The sequence below is a fragment of the Ochotona curzoniae genome, unplaced genomic scaffold (genome assembly GCF_017591425.1).
Source record: "Ochotona curzoniae isolate NIBS_2020 unplaced genomic scaffold, NIBS_Ocur_1.0 contig_523, whole genome shotgun sequence".
Lineage (NCBI taxonomy): Eukaryota > Metazoa > Chordata > Mammalia > Lagomorpha > Ochotonidae > Ochotona > Ochotona curzoniae.
The window spans coordinates 8,542,063-8,568,705 of NW_024466459.1; the positions used below are offsets into that span (position 1 = coordinate 8,542,063).

At 58.7% G+C, this 26,643-nt stretch overlaps 1 protein-coding gene across 1 annotated transcript; it reads left to right on the forward strand.

The window, feature by feature from the left end:
* The first annotated feature begins 1,602 nt into the window (after positions 1-1,602).
* On the forward strand, positions 1,603-19,468 carry MXRA7 (matrix remodeling associated 7). The gene is made up of 4 exons (XM_040989353.1): positions 1,603-1,893; positions 11,541-11,607; positions 13,287-13,380; positions 19,354-19,468. The coding sequence occupies exons 1-4, from the start codon at positions 1,603-1,605 to the stop codon at positions 19,466-19,468; spliced, it is 567 nt and encodes a 188-aa protein (XP_040845287.1).
* The last annotated feature ends 7,175 nt before the right edge of the window (positions 19,469-26,643 follow it).

Consider the following 26,643-nt stretch of genomic DNA (forward strand, 5'->3'; position numbering starts at 1 on the left):
GGGTCTCTGGGTTTTAGAACTTCCTCATCAGCCCAAAGATTGGAGCTGGCCTTAAAGTTGGCACTAGTGCCAGGCCATTTAGATGGGCACCCTGAGGGGAGAGCCGCTGACAACTAGGGTGTTCCCACAGTTTGTTCTTGCAGCTGCCCGTTTTCTCCTTTTAAGGATTCATTTATTTAGGCAGAGTTGGAAAGCTTGCATCTGCTGATTTACCCCTCCAAATGGCTGCAGTGGCCAAGGCTGGACAGGCCAAAGCCAGGAGCTTTTTCTGGGTCTCCCACATGAATGCATGGTCCCAAGCTCTCTGGCCATCTTGCACTGCTTTCCCAGGAACATTAGCAGGGAGCAGGAATGGAAGTGGAGCAGTCGGGACTTGAACCAGTGCCCTTGATGAGATGCCAGCATCCAAGTTGGCTGTTAAGCTAGGGTGCCAGCCCCAGTCTATTTCTTGGTACCGCAAGCACTTAGCAAGTGTTCGCAATGTGCGTGGCAGAGGTGGGCCTACCGATAGGCAGCCCGGAATGTGTGGCAAGGCTGGAATGTGTGCCTTTGCCTCTCAGCCCGTGGGCAGCTGGACTCCCACCTGTGGCCCTCAGAGGGCACCGCGGGCCTCCCGTCTCAGTGGGGACTGCTGGAGTGCCCGCTGTCTGTGGTTGTTGGATGGGACCCAGCAGTCCCTAAGTCTGCCTCCTAGTAGCAGCAGCTAGGCCCCCCTCCCACCACCAGCACACACAGTCTGCCCCAGGGGTTGGTATTTTTAACTTTCACAGAGATGAAACTTGTTCATTGTTTTAAATAAAGGAATCTGGTTTGGAGTTGTGTGTTTTGTTTTGTCCTTGGGTTCCATTCTTCCTCACTGAAAAGTCCTCACAGAAAAGCTGGTGGACTGACGGGGCCAGATGAAGACGGGCCTAGCTGTGCAGGGCCCAGTTCCAGCTAAGGTGCCCTGGGAACCTTTGTCACCAGCGAGCCCCCTGCCCTCGTGGGGCTGGGGGGCTTGGGCCGTCCCCTTGAAAGCCAGCGAGTGCTGGCACGGGCACTGCAATTTTCCCAGGAGCATAAAAAATGCTTCCTAAGCAAAAATTAAAACCCTTTAAAAAAAAAGGCAGGGGTCCTCAAGTTTAGCACAGCATGCCCTGTGTTCATGGGGTGGATGTTGGCTACAGCACCCGGAGCTCAAGGGAACCTGGTTCAGCAGCCAGAAGACGCCCAGGAAGGAGGGAAGATGGCCTTGACCCAAGGACTCTGCACCGGCTGCCTTTAGGGGGTCGTGGTGGGTAGCCGGTCCCAGACCTGTGCTGAATGCTGCTGGCTGGCCAGTGGGGTCTGAGCGGCTCCGGGAAGGCCTGGGCCACCAGACTGACTCCCGGGGTCCTCCAAGGCAGTGGCTGCGGCCATCTCCCTAGTGCAGCGACGCACGTCCGTGCCGGGCTGCAGGAGGGGGCGGCCCCATCTCGCCTCCAAGGGGTCTCGGCCTGCGAGTCACTCCGCCCTGGGCCTAGGGGGCCTGGCCTGGCGGGGCGGAGGCTCCACCCCGGGGCGGAGCGCGGCGGGCTCCAGCAGGGTCCCGGCGGGCGGGCACTCGGCGGCAGGCGCGGCGCGATGGAGGCGCCGGCCGAGCTGCTGGCGGCGCTGGCCACCGCGCTGGCGCTGCTGCTCGCCTGGCTGCTCGTGCGACGCGGGGCGGCGGCGACAAGCCCGGAGCCCGCGAGCCCGGAGCCGGCGCCCCCGGCCCGGCCCAGCGCGGCCCCTCCCGACGCCCCGCCGGAACCCTGCGCCCCGGAGACGCCAGCCGCGCACACGGGGCCAGAGGAGCCGGTGGAACCCGAGGAGACCGTGGAGCCCGCGGCGGCACCGGCTGAGGCGGAAGAGCCAGTGGCGGAGGCGAGACAGGTACGCATCCACCCCCACTTATCCGGCGTCCACCCCCACCTCGCCCCCGATCCCGGGGACCCAGCCCTGACATCCCTGAGTGGTCCCAGTGTGCAGGCCGGGCCTCTGCCCTCTGGAGTGGCAGGAAGGAAGGTCCCGGTGCAGCCCGGGCCACTGGGTCGTCTGCTGCCCGCCACAGCTCTCCCGGGCCTGGGGTCAGGGGATGCACACACCCCTCCCGCGTACCCCAACTCGCGAATCCACGTGCCTATGTCTCCCTCCCGAACGCCAGATGACTTGGTGTGGGGAGGATGGGACTTGCGGGTGGGGCACGGACCGGGCAGTTTGACATCCGGATGCCAGAGTTGGTGCGTGTGGGCCCTGGTGAGCCGGCAGGAGGAGGGCTAGACTTGGAGGATGTTAGGGCCAGCCCTGGCTACCCATGTCCTGCTGGGGACATCCCGTGGTGTCCCGTGCACTTTCCCACCGGCTGATGATACTTGAGCTAGCTGGTGCCTCTGTCCACCCTTGGATGGGAAGTTCAGGCATTGTGGCCCCTGCTTTGCCAGGAGGGGGTGGGAACTGAGACCCTGCTGTAGCCTGTGCTTGGTCAGCTGGACACAATAGCGTTCCTGGGGGCTGCCTCAAGGCAGGTGGAGGCTGGGCCGGTGGGCCTCTCCCTCTAGTCAGAGTCCCAGACCCACTCAGAACTGGAACCTGTACTTGGCTTGGTGGGACCAGGAAAGGATTGCCACCAGCCCTGGGCTCAGTGGTAACGTAGGTCCTGGGGGGCCTATCTTGGCTGGGGAACACGGGCAGATCCTGAAGGGCTGATTCAGTTAAAGGCCAGCAGCGGGTTCTGCCTGGGGGTGATGCTTTGGGCAGGGGTTTCCTAGGCATCCCCTGCGGTTTGCACACTGGCCTTTGTCATCGGCAGCCAGATGGAAACATGAAATGCCCATGAGTGTGCTCACCCATGCATCTTGATGCTATAACTTTCTGCAGGTGGGTCCCAGACTCCCCGTGCAAGTGCTGTGCAGTGTTCTGGCCTCCTCGAGGGGCCCAGACATGGAGGGGTGAGGCCCACCCAGAGGCGATCACTACCCGGGCAGGCAGCTGGTGAGGGCAGCTTGGGACAGGAGAGTCAGCCACGGGAGAATTCTGCATTGGCTGTGCCCTAGCCATGCAATGCTTCTCCCTCTCTTCCACCCCCTTCTGATCTGGCAAGTGCCCCCTCCCCCAACAACTCCTAGAGGCACACGTGACTGTGCGGAAGGCCCCAGATTGGGGGGCTGGGGGCTGTAGATACCGGCTTGTCCTTCTGGTCCTTCCCAGGGGCGAACTTAAGCAAAGTAGCAGCTGCCCGCTGCCCAGGGCTCCTCTGGGATGGATGTGGCCAGCCTCAGGAGCTTCCGGCACTTCCGTCCGAGGTGCAGGCCAGAGGAGCTGAACGGGAAGAAGGCCCCTCCACCACTGCCCCCCAGGGAAATAACTCCAGTGGGCCTGGAGGAGCCTGTATGCTGCCTCCCCTCCCCCTGCTAGCCCCCTTCTCCCTCCCACAGTGAACGGCGGCCATGAGGGAGGTGGTGGGCGACCCCACCTGCTCCCGGCCTGCCGGAAGCAGTGCCTGGCATTAACTCATTTTCCTGCTGTCTCTTTGTGTTGCGCGCACCATTCCCCTTCCCCAGCCAGGCAGGCCTGGGCGTCTGGGGCAGCAGCTGCCTGTGACTCAGAGCCCTCCCCTCAGCTGCGGCTGCGCAGCCTGCAGACCTGCACGCCTCGCTGGAAGGCAGAGCAGCAGGAAGGCCCTGAAGGCAAGTGGACGAGCAGGACGGATGAGACGGGAGATCCCCTGAGCTCTTTGTACACTCTCACAGTGTCCAGTAAGGAGCACAGGCAGCCTAGGATAGGCCCTCCCTGCCCACCAGAGCCGATCAATTCCAGGACGAGAGCTGGGCCCTTGGCGCCTGTCCCCGGGCTCGTGTGGATGCTGGGGTTTGGAACTTACCAGGCCTCCTTCCTTGCCTGTTGGGGGTGTGGAGCCCAGCAGAGCCAGGAGTCGTGGCCATCTGATTTGCACTCTGTCAGTTCCAGAACTCGGACCACCCGGGGCTTCGATCCTGGCTGCGTGCTTCACCCAGCGAGGGCAGCTGAACAACAACCCAGACACATGAGAGCACGGAGCCCCTCCTAGGTTTGAAAAAATGAACTCAATATCACGGCTGAAAGAAGGCATTCTCCTTGATTGAATTAAAGTTGTTTTCTTTTTAAGGATTAATTTATTTATGGGTTTGAAAGACAGAGAGAGCGCGTCCATCCTGTGGTTCACTCGTCAAATGGCCACAGCAGCCATCAAGGGTCTGGGCCAGGCCCAAGGCAGGAGTCTGGGGGCAGGACCCCAGGTACTTGGGCCATCCTCCGCTGCTTTCCCAGATGTAATATTAGAGAGCTGGCTTGTAAGCAGAGCAACTGGGACTCAAACTGACATTCCGGGGTCCCAGACAGCAACTTAGCTTGCTGTGCCCTGTGTCAGGATTAAAGTTTGGACCATGAGTTGGGATGGGGAGCCGTGTGGTCATTTGGGAGATAACAGGGAAATTTATGAAGGGAATGGTGTATTAAATGAATCAATGCTGGATTTGGGGTGAGTGATATCCTGGCATCATAGTTGTGTCAGGAAACAGGGAGAAGCATCCAGAAGCATCCTGTGGTCCTAACAGGTGCACACACAGTCTGGGTGTGTGTGGACAGGGTGGTCACCATTGGTGGGCCAGGAGAGGGAGAGGAGTACAGGTGCTCACTTGTGTGTTCTTACTCTTCTGGAATTTTCCAAAGTCCAATACCGGAGTCAAAAAACCCTGAAGGGCCTCTCCTAGCGCGGCTTCGTTTTCACTGCTGACGGCTGCTCAGTCTCTGTGTTTCTGTCCGCGTCAGGCAGCTGGGCCCTTGGCTCCTCTGCCATCCTCCTGGGCCCGCCTGCCCTCTCGAGGCCTGGGGCACAGCTGTGCCTCCTGGAAGCCACAGCCGCACTCCCCTACCCACCCCACCTGCCTCCAGGGTGATCCAGGAGCATGACTCTCCCGTGCTATTCCAAAGCCTGGAACTGGGGAGAAGAGGGCCGGATGGTCATGGCACGTCAGCGTCCTACACTGGCCGAGCAGAACTGAAGCCACAAACCCCTTAGATGGAGAGATTCAAGATGGAAGTGTGGGCGAATTCAGCTGCTTGCTAAGGGCTCACTTCTTGCTAGCTGAAGGCAGTCTTTGTGCTGGGTGCCCACACGTGGGAGCGAGGAGGAAGAGGAAGAGGAGGAGGAAGAGAAGGAAGAGGAGGAGGAAGAGGAGCAGGAGGAGGAGGAGGAGGTGGCGGTCGCGGCAGCAACAGTGGCAGCAGCCGCAGAGGCTGAGGTCCTACCTCCTCTTCCAGGGATACTATTCTCCTCATGAGGACACCACCCTCCTGACCTCACCTGACCCCAGGTGCCTTCCGCTTCCGGATACGGTGATGCCAGAGCCTCAACATACGAATGGGGGACGTCAGGGAAGGGGAGGTGGCAACCCTTTATTTTTTAAAATTTATTTTTATTGGAAAGGCAGATTTGCAGAGGAGAGACAAAGACCTTTCATCAGCTGGTTCAGACCCCACGCGGTCACAGTGGTCAGAGCTGAGCTAAGCCAGAGCCCGGAGCCTCTCCCGAGGCTCCTGTGTGAATACAGGGTCCCAAGGCTTTGGGCCGTCCTCAACTGCTTTCCCAGGTCTCAGGCAGGGAGCAGGATGGGAACTGGAGCAGCTGGGACATGAACTGGAGCCCATATGGTATGGTGGTTCTGGGAAGCGGAGGATTAGCCAATTGAGCCATTGCACTGGGCCCCAGGGCTACAATCCCTGGTCTGGTGACTTGCTGAGGGAAAGATTGGAGCTAATCCAGCTGTCCATTAATTAGGACATTGGATTAATTAGCAAACAGGCATGCTGTAAGTGAGGGGAGAGGTGGAGCCCGCGGTGGGTGCCGCACGCTGCCAGCCATTACATCAGCCGAGGTGCTGTCAGCACACCCTGTGTTTGGTAGTTTTCACGGAGGGCGCCTCTGGGCTTGTGTAAGCTCTGAACTGGTTTTTTTTTTTTTTTGTCTAAGAAAGCAGCTCAGGGACTTTCCCCATGACTCATCTTTGTTCTTTTTATGGAGTCTTCGCTGCACACAGAACAGTTAGTCAGAATTCCTACTTAGCCAGAAGTACCAACTTTTCAAAGGATGAATCTGTGCGTCGGGGCCGGTGCTGTGGTGCAGTGGGCTGAGCAGCCGCCTGCGACATCAGCATCCCGTATGCATCCAAGTCCTGGCAGCTCTACTTCCGATCCAGCTCCCTTGGTAATGCCCCTGGGAAAGCAGCTGAAGATGACCCAACTGCTTGGGTTCCTGCCGCCCTTGTGGGAACTCTGGCTGCTGCTTTGGGCTGGCCATTGTGGCCGTTGGGGCTGGCTCCTCTATTGAGCATTTTCCAGCCAAGCTGACCTGTGAGTCAGACAGCCTGGGCTTGTTCTCATCACAGGCCCCGTTCTGTGAGCTTGTATCCTAGACACCCCCTTATCTCCCAGGGCTGCGTTCCACCCCTCTGTGGACAGCTGAGATCTGCAGGTGGTACTGACCCTAGCAATGCTGTGCTTCCGCCTGTGCCTCCCTGGGGCGTAGTCTGATTTCTATATTAGGCACAGTAAGGGACCAGCTACAATAACTCATATAGGAGGATAATCATATCAATAGCCTGTAATAAAAGTTTTTGAAAACATAGGAATGGCTCATCTCTGGAATTTTCCATTTTGGCACGTTCACACCTCAGGTAACCAGAGCCACAGGTGAGAAAGGGGCTACTGCAGTCATCTTTCCCCATGAGAGGCGCCTTTGGGGATGGCAAGCCCTTGGTGGGTCTCAGACGAGGAAGGATCCCAGCTGGGCAGTGAGCCCTCCCCTGTGGCCGCAGCTGCCTGACCTCCGTCCCTTGGGACCCCTGATGTTCCTCCTGGAGTTTCAGAACCAGCCGCCTGTCCCCTGTTCGTGTGTTTCCATTTAGCCATGGTGAAGTCATGCTGCCTGGGCTTCCTGCAAACACTGAATTTTTAGAAAAGATTTATTTACTTTATTTGAAAGTCAGAGTTGCAGAGAGAGATGGCAAGACAGAGATCTTCCATCTGCTGGTTCACTCCCCAAGTGACCACAACGGCCAGGGCTGAGCTTGTCTGAAGCCAGGAGCCTGGAACTTCCATCCGGGTCTCTCCCCAAGGCCTTGGACCCTCCTCTGCTTCTTCCCTAGGCCATTAACAGCTGGATGGGAAGTGGAGCTGCTGGGACTAGAACCGTCGCCTATAGGGGATGCTGGTGGCACAGGTAGAGAATTAGGCTGTGATGCCACTGCACCGACCCTTGCATCTGATTTGGGCCAGCCCTGGAATGCAGAGACTGAATCCAGCTGGGGTGGGGTGCAGGTGGCAGCGCCCTCTGGGTGGTTTTGTTTGTTTGCCTTCTGAGGTTGAGGTGCTTGTGGTTGTTTTTTTTTTTTTAACCTTTTGATGTCTTCTCAATCCTCGTGGGCACTTGGGGCTTGTCAGGGCAGCCTGGCGGGGCACGGAGGCTGCACTCCTTGCCATCTGGCCACGTGGCCGGTGGATTTGGCTGTCTGGGTCTGCCCTGGCTGTGGTTGGACATAGGATGTGCTGCTCACTAGAACAGTGAAGCAACCCTCCTCCCTCCCTCCGCGGGGCGGGACTGCTTCCCCCAGCTCTGACTCGGCTCTTGGTCCCTGGCTACAAGTGGCCACTGTGGGCTTCTGCGCTTGCATGCTTGCTCCCACTCTCACCCTGATACCCCGTCCCCTGATCCAGAACCGAAGACCTTTCTGATCCCTCCCTGCCCCAGGTCTCCCCCTCCTGTGGAGTGAGCCTCTCTCTTCCCTCCCACCCTAATCCCGCTCTCATCCCGTTCTCATCCTGGCTTTCTGTGCCCACTGCTCTTTTCCCTCCACCTGCTGTTGCTTTTTTTGGTCTGTCTGCCCAAGTGCAAAGCGCTCCAGGTCTTGCTGGCCATTGCTCTGGGCCACACCCTCACCTTGGCTCTGGCCTGCAGCCAGCTTCTGGTCTGCCTCAACCCCCATAGGTGCCCCCTTGGGGGCAGCCCCGCCCCCAGGTGCCTGTCCCATGCTCCTGACCCCCGTGTGCTTTGTGGGCCTGGCCTGCTGCACCCTCCCAGGCATGCTGCTCCTCTCCCCTCCCCGCCGCCGTCCTCCGTCCTGGCGGCATCAGCTGATGGCGCACCGCCCCAGCATGCACCGTGCTAGTTGGCTTTCTTCGCTGCACTTGATCCCCCTGAGGTCATCTTTTATTCTGGTGCACATTGTCTGCTGCTCTGGAATGTGGGCAGCTGAGAAGGGGCCCTGCCTGTGCATCCGACCTCCACGCCTGCGCAGGCTCCTCGGACAAGCCAGGCGTGCAGCAGGCAGGCATGCAGCCGGGACTAAGCAAAGCTGCTGTAGCCATGGAGGACTCAGCGTCAGCACTGGCCCCAAGGCCCCAGCCCTGGCCTGTGTCTCATTTCTCCCCCTGCCCTAGGTCCCACCCCAGTGCCCCACCATCACCTGCCCCGGTAGTAAGTCTCCAGTGGTGATATGAAATAGAGGAAGACAAAGAGGTTTTCCATCCACTGGTTCACCCCACAAATGGACGCAACAAGCCAGAGCTGAGGCAGGCCACAGTTAGGAGCCAGGGACTCCAGCTGGGTCTCCTATGCAGGTGCAGGGCCCAGGGACTTGAGCCATCCTCCGCTGCTTTTCCAGGCCATTAGCCGGCAGCTGGATCAGAAATGGAGCATCCAGGACCCAAACTGGTGCTGCCAGTATGCTGCAGGTGACTGCTTTAACATGCTAAGCAAACACGCCAGCCCCAACCCAAGGTCACAGGGACAACTGTTTCTCATTGGGCAGAAGCCACGTCACATCGTGGTTTTTTTATGTTCTGCCTTTTTATCCCTCTTCAGGCTTCTCCGGAAAGCCGGAGTGGACAGAGAACTCAAGGCAGCCCCACCTGCTTCTCCCCTCTTGCTGGCAGCATCTGGCTACTTGGGGTGCAGTGACACCCTGAGCCTACGCCCCTCACAGTGTGTGTATAGGGGGCTGCCCAGACACAGCCAGGATAGGGGAGCAGCAGTGAACGGCCAAGATCAGTGCTCATGCCGCAGGAGCAGTCTAGATCCCAGCTGGCAGGTCCAGCCCCCTGGGGCCCCAGGTAGTGCCTCTCTGAGCTGGAGGGAACAGCCGAGTGGGGGTCCTGAAGTGGCCCCTCCATTGGCATCACAGAGGGGGTATAGTGTAGGCAGATGGCCACTACAAGAGAAGGGCTGATCCAAGTGGACACGTAGGGTGGGTCTGGAGCTGACTTCCAGGCCCAAAGGCAGTGGCCGCAGGGGACAGCTGCAGGAGGTGGGAGGACCCAGGCTGGCACCAGGCCAGGGCTGCAGGAGCCTCGCTTCATTCTCACCCCATCGTACACATGGATCTGGAGGCGGAAGGGACAAAAAGACAGCTGTGCCCTTCCAGGCACCAAGCAGGGTTCTGACGCCAGCTGGACTTGACCATGGCCCTCCCAGCCCACACTCTCCCTGAATGTGAGCAGTGAGCAGCTGGTGGCTTGATGGAATCCTCCAGAAGGAGTGAGAGTGCAGTCAGACCACTGGGAGGACACCCTCTGCCCTCTCCATCCAAGGACAGGCCAGCTCACTGCATCCGCATCTGTCTTAGATCATCCCAGATTAGCTGGCAGCTTCGGTGCAGTCTCAGCGGGCACCTCGGGCCCACAGCTCCTGCAGTAGACGGATGATGGGCGGACCCACAGACAGCTCCCACCACTCCCTAGCAGGGCAGGCCCCCTGCTTGCACGTGGGCAGTGCCAGGTCCTGCCTGCAGGGTGCCAGTGGTGCTCGGGGAGTGACTTCCAGTTGAGCCCTGCCAAGGCACAGCTACTTTGGGGTCTCCTGGCTGTAGAGGGATCGTGCAGGACACTGCCTGGACTGGCCTCTTGGGTGTGCTGGATCTTAGCCCGGGAACAGCCCGGCTGGCAGCACGCAGCCTGTCCCAGAGGGGTCATGATTGAGGATTTTGTGAACTTGGCTCCATCCAGGTCTTCCACGTGGGTGCGGGGGGCCCAAGCACCCAGGCCATCCTCTGCGACATTCCCAGGCACATCAACAGGGAGCTGGATGGGAAGTGGAGCAGCTGGGATTTTGCCAGCAGTGCCTTCACTTCCTGTGCCCCCACCCACCTTGGCACCCTCAGTTCTCTGCCCTGAGTGTGTCTGTGTCTAGCTGTTCTGTTAGCAGGACAGCAGTCCCTGGAGTGTGGCCACCCTAGTGGCCTCATATTCATAGACTCGCCTGTCTCCAAGTGCAGTTGGGTTCAAGGCTTCAGCACAGGAACGGGGTTGGGGACATAGGTCGGATTAGCACACGCCTGTGTGTGTGTGTGTGGGCATATGCCTGCATGTCCAACCTGTTGTGTTAACACCATGGTTTGCCTCCACTCGCCTGTCAACTCAGCCCTGCGTGGGGTGCATCCTGAGCTGTGTGTGCTCATTGGTGTGCAGCCCACTACACAGCCTCCCCGGGGGGCAGCTCACTCCACGCCAACATGCTGGGTTCTGTCCGGGTTTCCACTGCACACAGGCAAGAAATCCTGTGTCCCAGGGGGCCTTGCCAGGACACAGGGGCACGAGTGGGCGTCTCCTGGACTTGCAGCCCGTGTCCAGGCATGGGCCCAGGGCTACCTGGCTCCCACTGGCTGGGGCCCAGCCTCTCTGTGTCCGCCCTCCCCAGGGGGTGCACATGGGGTTAGGGGGACTTAGGTTTGTCACTCTTGACCCCCATGGGGTTCCCGTGTGGGCCAGGCACCTGCTGCCTGCTCTGGAGGCTGCAGCTGGCTAAGCCTGGTATTCAGGACCCTGCCAATGCGGCTCCCCGCTACACCCCCACTCCCACCGCTGCCTGGCATCCTGCTCACAGCTGAGCTCCTCTGTCTGACCGGAGCTGTTTCTGGCCCATCCCTTGGTCACCGCCCTGGGTCCTTTAACCCATCTGTACAACCTCTTACCCTCCTTCCTCCCTCCACAGCCATTTGGCGGCATTTCTCTGGCCATCTAGCCATGGTTTCTGGGCCACCAAGGCAGAGCTCCGGTTTGTGTCAAGTAGACCCCGAGGGGGCCAGGGCTGGGGTGCAAGCGGAGGCATCGAGTACCTATGGTCCTGGGGGGCCTGCAGGCATGAGGTCCGAGTTCTCCACTTCTGTGAAGGCAGACAGCGCTCTGCTGGGGAGGGTCCCGCTCAGGGGCTGGGGCGCACTTGGCCCAGGTCTCCCTTGGCTCCCGGCCTGCTGGGTTGACAGTGACGTCAGAGCCTCCATCTGGCGGGCACTGCTGCAGGGCATGGTCACTCTGGATCTTAAAGCCCCCTCCCTCCTATTGTGCCTGCATCCACACTTCCTGTCTGCCCCTCACGGCCCTGGCGGCCTGAGGCAGCCCCCACCCAGCAGTTCCTGGAGGCCCACTGTGCTTTTGCTGCATGTTCAGACACCACAAAGCGTCTTTCAGAGGTGACTGTGTGGGCAGCTGCTCACCCTGTCCCTGTCCCCTAGGAGGAGGAGGAGCAGGACTCGGAGAGTGACAAGGGCCTGTCCCCGGAAGGGCCTGAGGATGAGGATGGTGAGTGCTGCTTGGGCTGTGCTGGGGGTGCCAGGGGTGAGGGCTTGAATGATGGAAGAAGGGGTCCCAGGGCACTAGCAGGCTCTACCCACCTCTGATCCCCCAGTTTATGCTGGCTGCCCAGTTGCTCTGCCCTTGAGTTTTGGGTCTTAGTTTACTCCCGGTGATCCCAGGATCTCTCTCTGCCCCTTAGCCCAAGGTGGCTGTCACAGTGCATATGGGGACCTCTGCGTGGGACTAGGGGGAAGGCTTCTGGAAGGGACCCCAGTCCTCAGGGCACACCCCACTCCCATCCCAGGCTCTTCTGCCACCTCTTAACATTGCAGAGTGGGGAAGGAGCCTCACACACGCACACACACACGCCTGTCTGGGGAGCAGCAGCTGCCCGCTGCCCACTGCCCTGCTAACTGATTCGTGTTGCCCACGTGGTCTGTGAGCCGAAAGGAAGTTCCCTCCCCCACTCCCCAAGGACTCGCACGCAGAGCCTGGATCCTGGCCTGCCAGACCCGGATGTGGCTGGGTACATGCCCGGCTGTGTCGCCTGTGACTCGTGGTGTCCACTGTGTCCAACTCGGGCGCCACAGGGGCAGACAGGCCTACCCACAGACCAACATCTAGACACATCCAGACGCGCCCCTGCGGGATGGCGCTGCGGCTCGCTGTCTGTTTCCTTTGGCAAGCTGGGCAGGATGAGCTTTTGCTCCAAACAGACTTGTCTCTTTAAACAAAATGTGCATTTATTGCTTTGAGCGACAGCCAGCTCCCATGTCCTGGCGCATTACGCCCCACATGCCCACAGCAGCCAGTGTGGGCCCAGCCCAAGTCAGGAACCAGTGACCCTGTCCAGGACCCTGGAGCGTTGCAGGAACCCCCATCGCTGCTGCCTCCCAGCAGGCTGAGCTTCAGAGTTGGGGCCAGCATTGGGGTGCAGTGGGTTAAGCAAGCACCTCAGTGTTCCACATCAGAGCGCCGGTTCAAGGCCTGGCTGTTCCACTTCCAAAGGCAGCAGACAATGGCCCAAGCGCCAGATGTCTGAGTCCCAGGCACAGTCGTGGGACAACAGCTGGACAAGGAGGCATATCCTGAAGGGCTGACGGGTTCTCACTCCATCCTTTAGTCCGTGGTAATTAGGATGGGCCGGCCAGCATCAGCGTACCAGTCCCCACTACCTGACACCTGCTTACCTGAGCGTCCAGCCCCTGTATACACTGGGTGCTCACAGGCCCGGCTGTCCTCTGGCCAGCACCCCGTGTGACCCTCACCCAGCCTCAAGGATGCTGGCAGCTGTGGGGTCTGTGCTCAGGGGCTGGCACACTCAGCAACATTATTCCTACACACTGTAGACCCTGCAACAAATCACGTTGCTGGCTCATCCCAACGTGGACCCCCGTCCCTGTTGAGGTTTCTAATAGCCTGGGAGCATGTGGGGGCAGAGGTGGCCACGTAGTGTCTCTGGCACCTCAGCCTTCCCAGCAGTTGCTGCAAAACCAACACAGGATGCCCCTGCCGGAGGGGGCAGGTAGGTGGTGAAATGTGTGCAGTGATCCTGGGTGTAGGGGAGACGGGGTGGCCGAGTTGCAGATGGTGTGCGTGGGGGGACCGGCTGCCCCTTGGGACAGGCGCTGAGTTAGGGGGCTGGGTAGCGGTGGCCAGCGGCTCAGTGGGCTTTCTCTCTGCAGGAGACACCTTCTCCTTTAAATACAGCCCTGGGAAGCTGAGGGGAAACCAGTACAAGAAGATGATGACCAGGGAGGAGCTGGAAGAGGAGCAGAGGTAGGTGGCCCACCCCGAGCCCCCCACTCCCCCGCCGAGCCCCCGACGCCCCCGCCGCCAACTTCTGGGATTCCAGGGTGTTTCCTGCCTGGTGACAGTCTAGCTGGATGAGGCAGCTGGGGACAGGAGGGGAAGGCCAAGATGGTCGTTTCTGTTTGTTTGTTTGTTTGTTTTCTGTCCTCCCCCATCCCCCAAAAAGAGACATCAGGAAAGAATCACAAGCAGTGGGACTTTGCTCATTTACGGTGGAGGGGGGAGCTACAGCAGGGATCTGTGGGGCTCATCCCCACACCCCCCTGTTCAGGCCCGCCACTCTGGCACTCTGGGCCAAGGCCAGCTGCCAGCTTCTAGAACTTTCTAGAATTTTCTAGACCTGGGGCCTCCTTTGGGCCTCTATAATGACCCTGCCCAGAGACTTCCAGGCCTCCTGTTTCTGGAGCTGGCAGCGGCCCTTCCCTCACTGCTGGGGGCCCGGGGCCTAGGGCGGCCTGGCTGTGGTGTGACCCGGGATGCTGCTTTATATTTCAGGATTGAGCTGACCTCTGACCTCACTTCCCTGTAGCAAGTCCCCTAAGTCCTGAGCCACAAAATTTCTTGCAGATCCTTTTGGTAAGGAGACGGATTCCTCTGGCCTGCGTGCCCGTGTGTCCCTAATGCGACCGCCCTGGCCCAAGCCCCTTACATACACACCTGCCCTCCTGTGCCCACCCGTTCTTCTCAAGCACCTGGAGTTGCTGGCAGGAAGGGGGGACTTCCCCAGGGCTGGAGACTTCCAGAGCCCCTGGTGGGTGTGGGCTGTTGTCCTGGGCTCTGGGGGCCACCAGTGACCTTGTCCTGATCTGAGCCTGAGGCCAGTGGGGCAGGCACCCGGGAGCAGCAAGGTTGCTCAGTGGTGGGGGCTGGCTAGTTAGCTACACCCACTCTTTGGGACATTTCAGCGGGCACCCTGACCCACTGTCCCTGACCCTCTGCAGCACACGCCCGCGGCCCTGGACGAGGGGCAGAGATGGCTCACAGGTGTGGCCGGCCAGGCCTCAGGAGCTGGGGCACACCGCTGGTCCCCCAGAGCTCAGCCTTCCACCCGGGATAGTCGTAGGATGGAAGCCAAGGCGGCCTGTTTCTGGGGTGGGAGGGAGGAGCCCTGACTCCTGAGACTGGAGGTCAGGTTCGCGTCCATCATTGCCCGTCCCTTCCACGCCCCTCCCCAGCATGTGGCCACCCCCTCCTGCCTGCCCACTGTATTGCCCGTTCCCTGCCCTGCATGTGGTCAGCCCTGGTATCTACAGGCCCTTGGCGGCCAGCGCTGCCCCTCCTGTGGGAATGCTTGGGTTTGCCAGGGGCCGCTGGTCTGGTTTTGCCTTCGGTGCTTTTTATGTTAGCTGAAAGTCAGAGTCCCAGAGAGAGGAGAGACAGAGAGAAAGATCTTCATCCTCTGGTTCACTCCCCCAATGGCTGCAACGGCCGGAGCTGAGCCAGTCAGGAGCCCGGAGCTTCTTCCAGGTCCCCCACGTGGAGGCAGGGGCCCAAGCTAGCTGGTGACGGAGTGGAGCAGCCAGACTCAGACCAGCAGCCATGTAGCACGCTGGACTGCAGTCGGGTTTAACGTGCTGCACCGTGGCTCTGGTCCCTGGCTTTGCCTTCTCATTTCCAACATCACAGCTTCCCGGGGACTGGGAGAGCACATCCCAGCTCTGCCCGGAGGGCTGCCCAAGCCAGGACAAGCACGGCAGCACGCATGCTGGTCTGTGCCTGCCCAGTTCCCCCTGGCTGAAGGCTGGGCCTGTTTTTCTGATTCTTCTGGCACTCGGGTACATGACAAGGTAGTTAACATGGCAGTGCATCCTGACTTTATTCATTGCTCTTTTTTTAAAGATTTATTAATTTATGTGAAAAGCAGAGTGACAGAGGGGAGGATGGAAAGAGAAAGAGAGAGATCTTCCAATCTAGTGGTTCCTTCCACAATAACAGCTGGAACCGGACCAAGCTGAGGCCAGGAGCCAGGAGTTTCAACGGCATCTCCCACTTGGGAGCGGGGCCCAAGCACTCGGGCCATCCTCCGCTGCTTTTCCAGGCTCATTTGCAGGAAGTTAGTAAGAAGTGGAGCAGCTGGGATGCAGTAATGCCCCTCCATATGAGACACTAGCATTGCAGCTGGTAGCTTTACCCTCTGTGCTACAGTGCCAGCTCCACCTCTGCCTCCTGGAGCTTTCCCTCCACCAATCCGCTTGTGTCTGAAGCCCAAGTTCTGTGTGGCTGTCAGTCCCAGCATTCCCCAGAGGCCTCGGCTCAAGGGACCAGAGACAGGAGGTCCCGGCGGAGCTGGCATGCTAACCCCGGGCAGTGCCAGCCCTGAGCCTTGAGCAACGCTGCTTCGGACCCCTTGTGTCTGCCCCCATCTCACCCCACCGCAGCAGTTTGCCTGTGCCACCCCGTCCCCCAGTGCCCGTGCAGCCTGCAGGGCTCGGCTGGCCCTGCAGCTTGGCTGAGGCCGAGTGTGGCTTTTGGCTGTTCCCTAGCAGTCTACCCACACATGGGACTCACACTGCAGGCGAGGCCGGCACTGACAGGTCTGAGGCGAGCCTGCCGAGTCCGGCGGTCTGCAGGGCTTTTCCAGAGGAACATGTTTTGCCTTCCGGGTTGAGGCGCAGGACCCCCAGCCCTGGAACTCGCCCGAAGGAATTAAAAAGGCTCTGCTGGAAATGCACATCGACTCCAACTCCAGAAGAGGGCGCCAGAGGGACAAAATCAGATCCCTGCACCTGCTGTGAGCGCAGGCTGGCCAGTCCTGCTCCTGCAGTGATGGGACAGAGGGGACAAAACAGCCCAGCTGTGGGGATGGTAGATGCTCTAGGATGCGAGGCAAAGCATGAGCCCCTCCACCCAGCTGGAGATGAGCTGCTGAAGCAGCACCCCTGACTGCTGGCAAGGCAGAGCGTGTGGGCGGGCAGCGGGTGGTACAGCACCAGGCCTGAGCAGGGAGTGCTCTGACAGAGACCCCAGTCCCAAGGAGTGTGCTGCCTGGCATGGAGCCAGTGTCCAGTGTGGTTTCTGCAATTCCAAGCATTCCCCTCCTCCCCCCGCTGCCCCCTTTCCTCTGTGGCATCATCAAGTGGAATGAATGAGATATATGATCTTTCTCTCTCCCTGTTTCTCTTTACAGAACTGAAGCATAATGAAGTTCCCCTTAGCCTCCTCCTACAGGCACCTTAGGAGCCTGAGAGATAAATCAGGAACCCCAGCAAGGAGCCCTTCAAAGCTCCCCCTAATCTGCTGGTGCCGACCCTGTCAGGAAGGCCCCGACCAGCAGGAGTCTGGGGACCCCCTTGGCTCTGCCCCCACAGGGTTCTGTCCCCATCTAGGCCAAAGGGTCATGAGAGTCTGAGTTCAGATCGGGGCCTTGAGTTTCTTTTCGCACTTGGCCTTGCTTGGCCCACCCCCTCCACAGCCGTGATGCCAGGCCTCCTCCTCTGGCCCTCCCTGAGGCCCGAGCGTGGCAGATCCACGTGGTGTGGGTTGGGAGGCTCACCACCAGCTCCGTGCAGGGATGCCTGGCCCGGCCTCCTCCCTCTGGCTGCTCCTCCCTGGGGCCTGCTGCGTAGCCAAGGCTTGGTGCCGGGGTGCGACCTCACCATCACCCTTGCCCTTTTCCCAGGGAGGCTAGCACCAGGCCTCCGGCAGCTTGGCAGCTTTGTCCACGGTGGCTCTGCCGTGCTTGCCAACTGGCGCAGCTGCTTTTGGCTGAAGCAATAATAGCAGGGCTCGCCCTGCTCTGGGCGCTGCCTTTGGCAGGTGCTACTGGTGGGGGGAAATTTTACAGATCCAAAGTCGCCAGATTACAAGTCAACAGCAGGTCCATTTCTCAGATTTTTGTACTTGACACTATTTATATTCTACCCAGCAAATTTACAACTCTTAGATGTGTTGTTGAAAACCTTCTTCTTCTTTTTAAAGTAGTGGATTTGTAGAAAACATTTTCCATGTAAAGTAGGGCAGCCGCTAGGGTGCCTGCCTTGCCAGGGCCATGGGCTTCTCCTCAGAGCCCCATAGGCCACTGAACACAGCAGCCAGCCAGGTGGCTGATGCCTTGGATACAGAGCCGTGCTGACAGATAGCAGGTACCATCGCGGGTCCCCAGGAAGCAGTGGCAGTGTCCCATCAGGACTAGGGGGGCGTCTTTTGGCCACAGGAAGTCGCGACTGTCCCACACGTGGCCGTGGAGGCATGCGTGCAGAATCCTGAGGCGTGGCTTGCGGGCCACATTGCAGGCCCGTTCTCCTGGCGGGCCCCTGTGTTTAGCCTCTGTGCAGTCCAATAAATTTTGAGTAGATGATCTTGGTTGCTGTGTGTTTTTTCAGTCGGCTATGTTGACTAAGAGGAAAAGCAGAACTCTTGGTCTGCTGGAATTTGAGGCCTCTTTCGTTTTGATGCCCGTGACCTAGAGAGGGCAAAGGCGCGTGTTCCCCCCCCCGCCCCGGCAGGAATCCGCAACCATCACAGCCACTAGAGCCACGCTGGGTCACTCGTGCACACTCGGGAACACGCATGCCAGGCTGTGGCTCTCCCACGTAGCTCAGGCCCTGGTCCCTGGCACGACACACGCAGGGTACCAGGGACAGATGGATGGGAGGGATGGCCGCTGACATCACGTTCCTGGGGTGACACGGGAAGCGGGGATTTGGTCCTGTCTGCCTGCTGGGGCGTCGGAGCGGGTAGGGCTGCTACAGGAAGAAGGGGCTGGGATCTCTAGAAGTTCCTGATAAGTGGAAAAAATGTGTAAAATTCATGCATCTAAGAGACCCTTCCAAAACACCCCTAGAAACAGCCATGCATGGATTTCAAAATCTTTTTCCACTAAAATTTATCCTGTTCGAAGAGAGGTTTTCCGTCTTTGGGTTCACTCTCCTAGCCAGGCTCAGGGGCCCAGCCTGTGGTGCGATGTGGAGGGCGGGAACTGGCAGAAGGAAGGAGGAAAAGGGAGATGCCGGCTGGATGTGGTCGAAGGTCACCAGGATGGGCCTGGGGCACCCCGTCTGCTCTGTGCTTGAAGGCAACCGCCCTGAGCCCAGTCAGCCACGCCTGTTCCCTGCGCCACATGGCATCAGTGCGCACCTGAGGAAGGGGCCCCCTCCAGGCAGCGACACCTGCCCCTGCCCCAAGGCCAATCACCTCCCTGTCCCAAGCACCCCAATTTCCCAGCCAGTGGTGTTTCTTCCTCCACTTCTGACTCATCTGTCTGTACTCAAGTTCTTTTAAAATGTCCCTTTCCCCATCCTCTTATTTTTGTAAGGTTTCTTTTTTCTTTTCCTTTGTATTTGAAAGGCAGTGTTTACGGGCCAGGGGTGGGGGAGAATCTTCAACGATTCATTCCCTAAATGGCCGCAACAGCCAGACCAAAGCCAGGAGCTTCTTCTGGGTGTCCCATGTGGGTGCAGGATCCTGAGGCTTTGGGCCATCCTCTGCCACTGTGCATCAGCAGGAAGTGGAGCTGCCAGGAGACTCAAACTGGTGCCCATGTGGGATGCTGGCATGACAGGCAGTGATTATAACCACTATGCTGCAACACTGACCCCTGCATCTAACTTTGTTCAGAAGTTTTCGAGCCCCTGCTTGGAACGTACACTCCTTGTTGCCTGACTGCAACGTGTGCCGTTAGCCATGAAACCAGGCCCAATAAAATGGGGAAATTGAGGCATGTTACTCCCATGGGGAGTCTGGAGTTCCCAGGTTTCCTTGTCAGGGTGCAACTCAGACACCCCTGAGTGTTCAGACACATGGTTGGGGTGAGTCTGGCTGTAGTGGCTCCTGCGACTGCAGAGGCTCTGCCTGGCTCATGTCTCTCCTGCTAAATGAGTGTCCTGGGAACGGTCCATCGAGGCGCCTGCCTCCTGGCTCCCGGCTGCCCGCTGCCCGCTGCCCAGCTCGCGAGCTACCAGCTGGGGGCATCTTTCTCCTCTTGTGTTTTCTTGCCGACAGAGTTCAGAAGGAGCAGCTGGCCGCCATCTTCAAGCTCATGGAGGACAACAAGGAGACGTTTGGGGAGATGTCGGACGGTGACGTGCAGGAGCAGCTGCGGCTGTACGACATGTAACGCCCCCCCCGGCCCTGGGACCGCCCAGACTGCTGTCCCCACCTGCTCCCGGCCGCCCGCTCTGCACACTTCAATAGGCTTCACGTGTCTTATAAATGTAGATGTAGACTGCGTCCCATGCAGAGTTGCGCGCTTCTTGCCATTTGCCTGTCATTTATGACACAGCTTCTGGCAGTTGGTGAGGCCCGGCAGTTACAGAGGGAATGCCACTGAGGCCGTGGTATCATCTTTAAGATTTCCTCGTTTGCTTGAAAGATGGGGCCACAGAGAGAGGAGAGAGAGATCTTCCACCTGCTGGTTCACTCCCCAGAAGACGGCAGTGGCCAGGGCTGGTGCAGGCTGGAGCCAGGAGCCAGAAGCTCCATCCTGGTCTCCCTATGGCAGATGGGACTTCCTCGTTTGTGACTGCGGCCTGGTCCAGCCTTGGCTGCTGCAAGCGTTTGGGAAGTGAACCAGGGGATAGGCGTCCCCTCTCTGTCTGTCAAATAAAAGGGCTGTGTGTGGAGACAGAGCACCTCAGCAGAAAGGCCTTGGCGGAACGCCCTTACAATAAGCAGAGTGCCCGGGACGCCGGGCGCTGCCCAGCCCTTGTGAGTGGGTGGGTGGACGCCAGCGAAGAGGAGGAAGAGGGGGAGGAGGATGGTTGGAAAAACTCTGGTTCTCCAGAGGGAGCCTGTATTTTCCATTTGCTGAAATAAAACTAAGTCACACTCCATTCGAAGAGTGAGTGGCATTTCCCAGGGCTCCAGTCCTTCCTCACACAGCAGGGAGCTGAGTGTCCCTGGCTCCTTGCTTGCTACCAAGTGTCAGGCAGTGTTTGCTCCTGGCTATTGTGGGAGTCCTCCTGCTGTGCGCCTGTCATTCTCCCTGGGCCTGTTATTGTATCCTCGTGACAGTGCTTTTAAGGTTGTGCATTTACGTAAAAAGAGAGAATCTTCCACTAGCTGCTTCACGTCCCACAGTGGCTGGGCCTGGGCCAGGCACTACGCCCTGGTCTCGCGTGTAGGGGACAAGAACCCAGCGCTGCGGCTGCGTCCCAGGATGTGCAACGGCACCCGGACCCAGTGCCAGGCATTCCGCTGTGAGATGGCATCCCAGGCTCAGCCAGCTGTGTCGTAACACCCCACCCCTGTTTGCAAGTTAATTTTATCTTCTTGGGAATGCTAGTATTGTAGTGTATTGGATAAACCTGGCATCCCTTACGGGTGCTTGTTCAAGTCCCGGCTGCCTGGTTTCTGATCCAGATTCCTGCTTAGGATCCCTGCTTGGGAAAGCGGCAACGGATGGCCCAGATGCATAGGCCCCTATACCCACATGGGAGATGCAAAGAAGCTCCTGGCTCCTGGCTTCCTGCTGGCCCAGCTCCAGCTCTTGTAGCCATTTGAATCAGCACACAGGCCATCTCTTGCTATCTCTCTCTCTGTCTCTCCTTCTCTCTTGCTGTAACTCCGCCTTTCAAATTAATTAATAAATCTAAAAAACTATCAGTAACTTAATTTTTAAAAAGAATTTCTCATTCTCTTTTCTAGACCTCAGGCTTCCCATGTACATCATTTACTTATTTCTTCTTTTTTAAACGACCTATTTGTTTTTTATTTAATTTATTTATTGGAAAGACAGATATACAGAGAGAAGCCAATACATAGAGAAAGATCTTCTGTCTGCTGGTTCCCACTCCCCAAGTGGCTGCACAGCTGGAGCTGAGCTGATCTGAAGCCAGGACCCAGGAGTTTCTTCCTGGTCTCCCACGCAGGTGTGGGGCCCCAAGGCTTTGGCCGTGCTCGACTGCCATCCCAGGGCACAAGCAGGGAGCTGGACAGGAAGTGGGATCCCAGCACTTACAGGAGCAGCATTAGCCAATTGAGCCATTGTGCTGGGCCCATCGTCGTTTATTTATTTCAAAGGCAGAGCAACAGAGAGAAAACAGGGAGAGGTCTTCCATCTGCTGGTTCACTCCTCAAATGAATGTAACAGCCAGGACTCGGCCAGGCAGTGCCAGGAGCTCCCTCCTGGGTCTTACGTGGCTGGCACCTGCAGCATTCACACAGAGCTGGATTGGGATGTGGGCATCAGAAGGTAGCTTAACGCACTGTGCCAACACATCCACTTATTTGTGTTTTTACTTTTATTTATTTATTTGAGGCACACAAGGAAACACACAGAGTGCCCATCCACTGGCCCACTCTCCCAATGCCCACCACACACTGCTCTGGCCATGCCAGGCTGAAACTTGGGAACCAGAACACCATGCAGGTCTCCCACACGGGTGGCAGGAACTGCTCCAGGCTCTATCCCCTGCTTTCTGTCAGTGGGAGGCAGGCATGGGAAGCAGCTGCCCGGGCGCCCCCTCGCCCACAGCAGCACCCCTCACCCACGGTCACACTGGCCATCTTCCTCCAGGGCCCGTGCTGCTCTCACGCCCGGATGCTCCATCCTCCATACCGCGGCAGGTGCTTTGGGTGACCTGTATCGGATAAGAAGTCTCCTCTGCAGAGAACTGGAAGCTCAGCTGCCCACGAGAGGAGAGTGACCCCCACGGAGGCCTGGGGGGGCGGGGTGTTAGTGCTGGGAGCAGTGGGCCAGCCCCAGAAGGGCCAAGAGTTAGGGTGCGAGCTTGCGAACCCAGTCACCCCCTGCCTGTGCACCCTTCTTGCAGACTGGCTCTCCTGGCAGCCGTGGGCATTCAGCCATCACATGGGCAGCAGGCATGTGGCCATCTCTGGTTTGAGTCTCCACGAGCAAGGGATCTGGTCCAGCGGCCTCGTCCCTGCGTTCTGCGAGTACCAATTGGCCAGCATTGGTCATGTGTCCATGTCGCAATCAATCACGGGCAAGGAGACCTAACCACTGTGGCTGGCCAGGGTGCCTGGAGCCTCAGGTGGAAGCCCTGGACACACCCCTAGGACTGTGGCCACCGGAGGCAGGGTGACTAAGCCTCACCAGGGGTGGGCACGGGGCATGGGTGTTGGGTGGACACAGCTGCAGTGCCTGGGTTTCTCACGAGGACTGGCAGGCCCTGGGAAGCCAGCTCCTGACGTGCCCAGCATGCTGCCCACCCACAGATGTCTCTCGGAGCCCCTGTTGGCTCGCTGTGACGGGCCCGGGAGGAGGGGCTCCGATGTCAGCTCCCGTCAGCAACGCTCCCTTGTGGGGCTGCAGTTCAGGGCACTGAACCAATAGCTTCCGCTCTGAGCCAAGGCCTCCCCAAGATATCCCGAGCCCCTGGTAGCCAACAGAGCCCTCTGCAAACTAAACCCACTTCAAACCGACCTGCGGAGGGAATCGGGATGGGGGTGGGCACTCCAGACGGCAATGGGCCAGGAAAACCCACAGGTTCAGTTCATCCCCCGCCCTGCGTGTTGCACCTCCAGATTCGGAGCTTACTCTGAAACAGGGCGTGGTGGCCAGAACATGCCAGGTGAAACGAGGAAGACAATACCATCCAACCTCTGAACATCAGGAGGGCAGGGGGCAGGAAGGAGGTTGGGAGGGAGAGAGCAGACACACAGGGAAGCCATACTGAGACAGGCCTGGGCTGTCCCTGCCACGTGGCCTGGAACCTTGGCACCAGCAGAAACTGTTCCCGCCTGACCTCTCCTGAGAGGCTGAGCAATACCCAGGGTGTCCAGCGAGCAGCGCGGATGGGCTTAAAGCCGGGGTCTCTTGCCCTGCCCTCTCACCACCGCTGGGCTCTGGACCCCTCTCGTCCCGGCCCAAACGACACACACACAGCAGCAGTGTGTCACTCTCCCCCAGGCCGGACCTGGGCCTGCCCACAGACGGCATGTGTGTCAGCCTTCCAGCTCCTGCTGCCTGGACACCGGCTCAGGCCCTGCTTCTTATCAGGTTCCTATCCAACACTCACAAACGGGGCTGCTGGGATTAGAACCGGCGCTCATATGGGATCCCGGCATGCTCAAGGCGAGGACTTTAGCCACTAGGCCACCGTGCCGGACCCAAATAAACACATTTTTAAAAAGGAAAGAAAGTAAAAGAAAAGGAGGGGGAGAGCCTGGCGAGACTTCCACCCCGGGCCTGGTGAGGTCCGAGTGGCTGCCCGATGCTACAAGGCTCTTTGCAGAGGGGCAGGGACCCAGGAACCTGCAGCTCAGGCCTCACCGTCATGGCACCTCAAGGCCCAGCCAAGGGTGGCCCTCAGCCAGAGCCAGGCCCCCAGTCCCATTGGCCACTGTCACCCTTCCTTTGCTTTCATTCCGTTTTCGTCTTTGGATTTTTCACCACCAGATCTGACCCTCCTCAAAAACGACTGTCATCCTTCTCATTTAAACATTTTTTTCTGGGCCCAGCGCAATAGCCTAGTGGTTAAATCTTTACCTAGCATGCACTGGGATCCCATATGGGCACTGGTTCGTATCCCAGCTGCTCCACTTCCCATCCAGCTCCCTGCTTGTGGCGTGGGAAAGCAGTCGAGGACGGCCCAAAGCCCTGGAACCCTGCACCCACGTGGGAGACCTGGAAGAGGCTCCTGGCTTCACATTGGCTCAGCTCCAGCCATTACAGTCACTTGGGAAGTGAAGCAGCAAATGGAAGACCTTTCTGTTTCTCCTTTTCTCTGTAAATCTGCCTTTCCAATAAACATGAAAATAAAGCTTTTTTAAAAAAAATTCTGAGAGGTAGAGAGGGCCCCCATGACAGGTCCACTCACCAAATCCCTCTGCGTTGGGGCTGGGAACCCAAGCCAGGTGTCCCACATGAGTGGCGGGAACCCAGTGGCTGGATCCGCCACCTGTTGCCTCCCAGGGTTGGCTTTGGCGGGAAATTGGGGTCAGGAGCTGGACTGGTAGCCCAAAGTGGACGTGGGCATCTCAAGTGCCTAAATGTCCTATAGCTAAATTCAAATAAAGCTCCTGTGTGGGAGTTTGACCTGCAGGATGGAGTAGTGCAAGTCAAAAGCACTGCCCGGAGCCTTGGTTCAGCGGCCTAAACCTCTGCCTGCAGCGCCAGCATCCCGTAAAGCCGTGGGTTCGAGTCCCTCCCGCTCCACTTCCAATCCAGCTCCCTGCTTGCGGCCTGGGTAATCGCAGGAGAATCCCAAGTTAAAAATTCAACTTTAAAAACAACAGAAAACCCTCAGCACCTGCACCATTTCTCGAATACATGAACTAACCCATCACTTCATAGACTGAAAAACCACTGGGCAGAGGGGAGGCTGGGTGCTGATGGTGGAAACCGCTGGCCCCAGCGTCAACCAACCAATCATCTCCAGGGAGCCGGTCTCCTTCCGCAGCGCTTCACTGGTGCGAGCACCTGCCAATCTTTTGAAAAGGCGAAGTCTACATTCCCATTGGACATTTCATCCTTCCATCTCTTCCCCTAAATCCCATTACCATTTCCGGCTGGCCCGGTGTTTGCGGACCCGCACGAAGGAGGCCGCGCTGGTCTGTCCGCACAGGTGCACCCTCCGCAGGCTGTGCGCACGCCGGAGCCTAACCCAGCTCGGCCGGCCGTGCACAGGGGCCGCGCTCAGTCCTTGCCCAAGGCCGGCTCCCGGCAACCCCCCACCCCACCTCGGTCTTGCTGGATGCGGTGGGGCAGCCCTTGCCCACCTCCCTCCCCCGGCCATTCCCTGCTTGTCCTTCCCGGAGCGCCCCCAGGGCGGCCCGTGCACTCAGACCATTGCCCTGAACCCCACCCGCCCGGCTTTCTCTGTCTGTCATGTCCCCCAGAGCGCAGGGTCTGCCCCCAGATGCCAGCTTGGGGCGGGGGTTGGGGTGAACCCGAGGGTGCAACCTCCTCTCCCGTGCTTGCCCTGTCCCAGGGGTGCCCCACTTGACCTCCTAATGGTTGGCACGCCCCGGCTTAGCCCCACTGAAGGCGCCACAGCCCTACGGTGACACTCCAACACCTCTGATGGCCACACCCCTAGGTGGCCCCCGCCAAATTGACCCTAGGTCTTTTTAGTCCCTCCGACTTAGGGCTTGGTCTGCATCAGGCTTAATCAGGGCGTTTGCCAAGCTCATTTTTCTCGCTTCTTTAAGTACTTTAATTACTCTCTGCAAAGGGCCTTGTATCTCACCTTCTCCCAGCTGCCCTAACACCCCCGCGACTTTGTGGGACCCATTTCTGCAGCGGAGGCAGCTGGTGGGGAGGAAAAGAAACCACGGAAAGAGACCAGGGATGGGACCCGTGCAGTGGTGTAACAGGCTGGTCCTCCCTGCAACGCCAGCATCCCATGTGGGCACCGGTTCTAGTCCTGGCTGCTCTGCTTGCAGCCCAGCTCCCTGTACGGCCTGAGAAAACAGCAAAGGATGCTTGGGCCCCTAAGCCCACGTGGGAGACCTGGAAGAAGCTGGCTTTGGACCAACCCAGTTGCAACTGTAATGGGCATTTTTGGAATGAATCAACAGATAGGAGATCTCTCCCTCTCTTTCTCTGTAACTCTGCTTTCCAAAAAATAAATACATTAATTAAATAAAGAAAAGCCAGGGAGTGTACAGGGAATGCAAGAGATTGGGCCATGGGCTGTGAGTCGGCTGCCGGGCCACCACGCCAGGTTCACATCTTGCCAAGCCGGCTTGGCCTGGTCCCTGCTGTCAGAGCAGGGTGGGATAGACGAAGCTTGGTGAACATTGCTGAGAGCATGCCGAGCGCTCCCTGCTGAAGCTCCACTTCCTGAAGTAGTGGCCTGTTTTTTCTCCATGAATCTGTTTAAGCCCCCTCCCCCCACCGCCGCAGCCCAGTGCAGACCCTAACATGGGAGGAGGTTAAGCTTTGTTTCCACAAAGGGTGAAAGAAGCAAAACTGGGTAGAGACCCCCCCCCCCCCGGCCTCCGCTGTCCCCCGGGGAGTGGGGCGAGCTGGGTCTTGAAGCCACATCCAGACGTTGGATTCAGGCTCTTCCTGGGGTGGAAGCTGGAACCTTGTGAGGAAACTTCTAGAAGGTGATTCAGGAACCAAGCTTGCAACAATGTGGGGAAAGGAGATATATTGATCCTGAGGGAGTCCTGGGCACCGTCCTGTGTGCTGACCACACCTCGGGGTGCCAGCTTGAAGCCAGTAAGCAGGGGGTTCCCGTAAGAGGCAGGGGCCCAAATGGGTGACCATCTCTAACACAGGCTGTTTTTGGTTTTATTTTTTGTTTTTCTTCTTACTCAAGACTGCTACCCTGGGAGGGGAGTAAAGATGAGACAAAGAGGGACCCAGCAGCGTGGCCT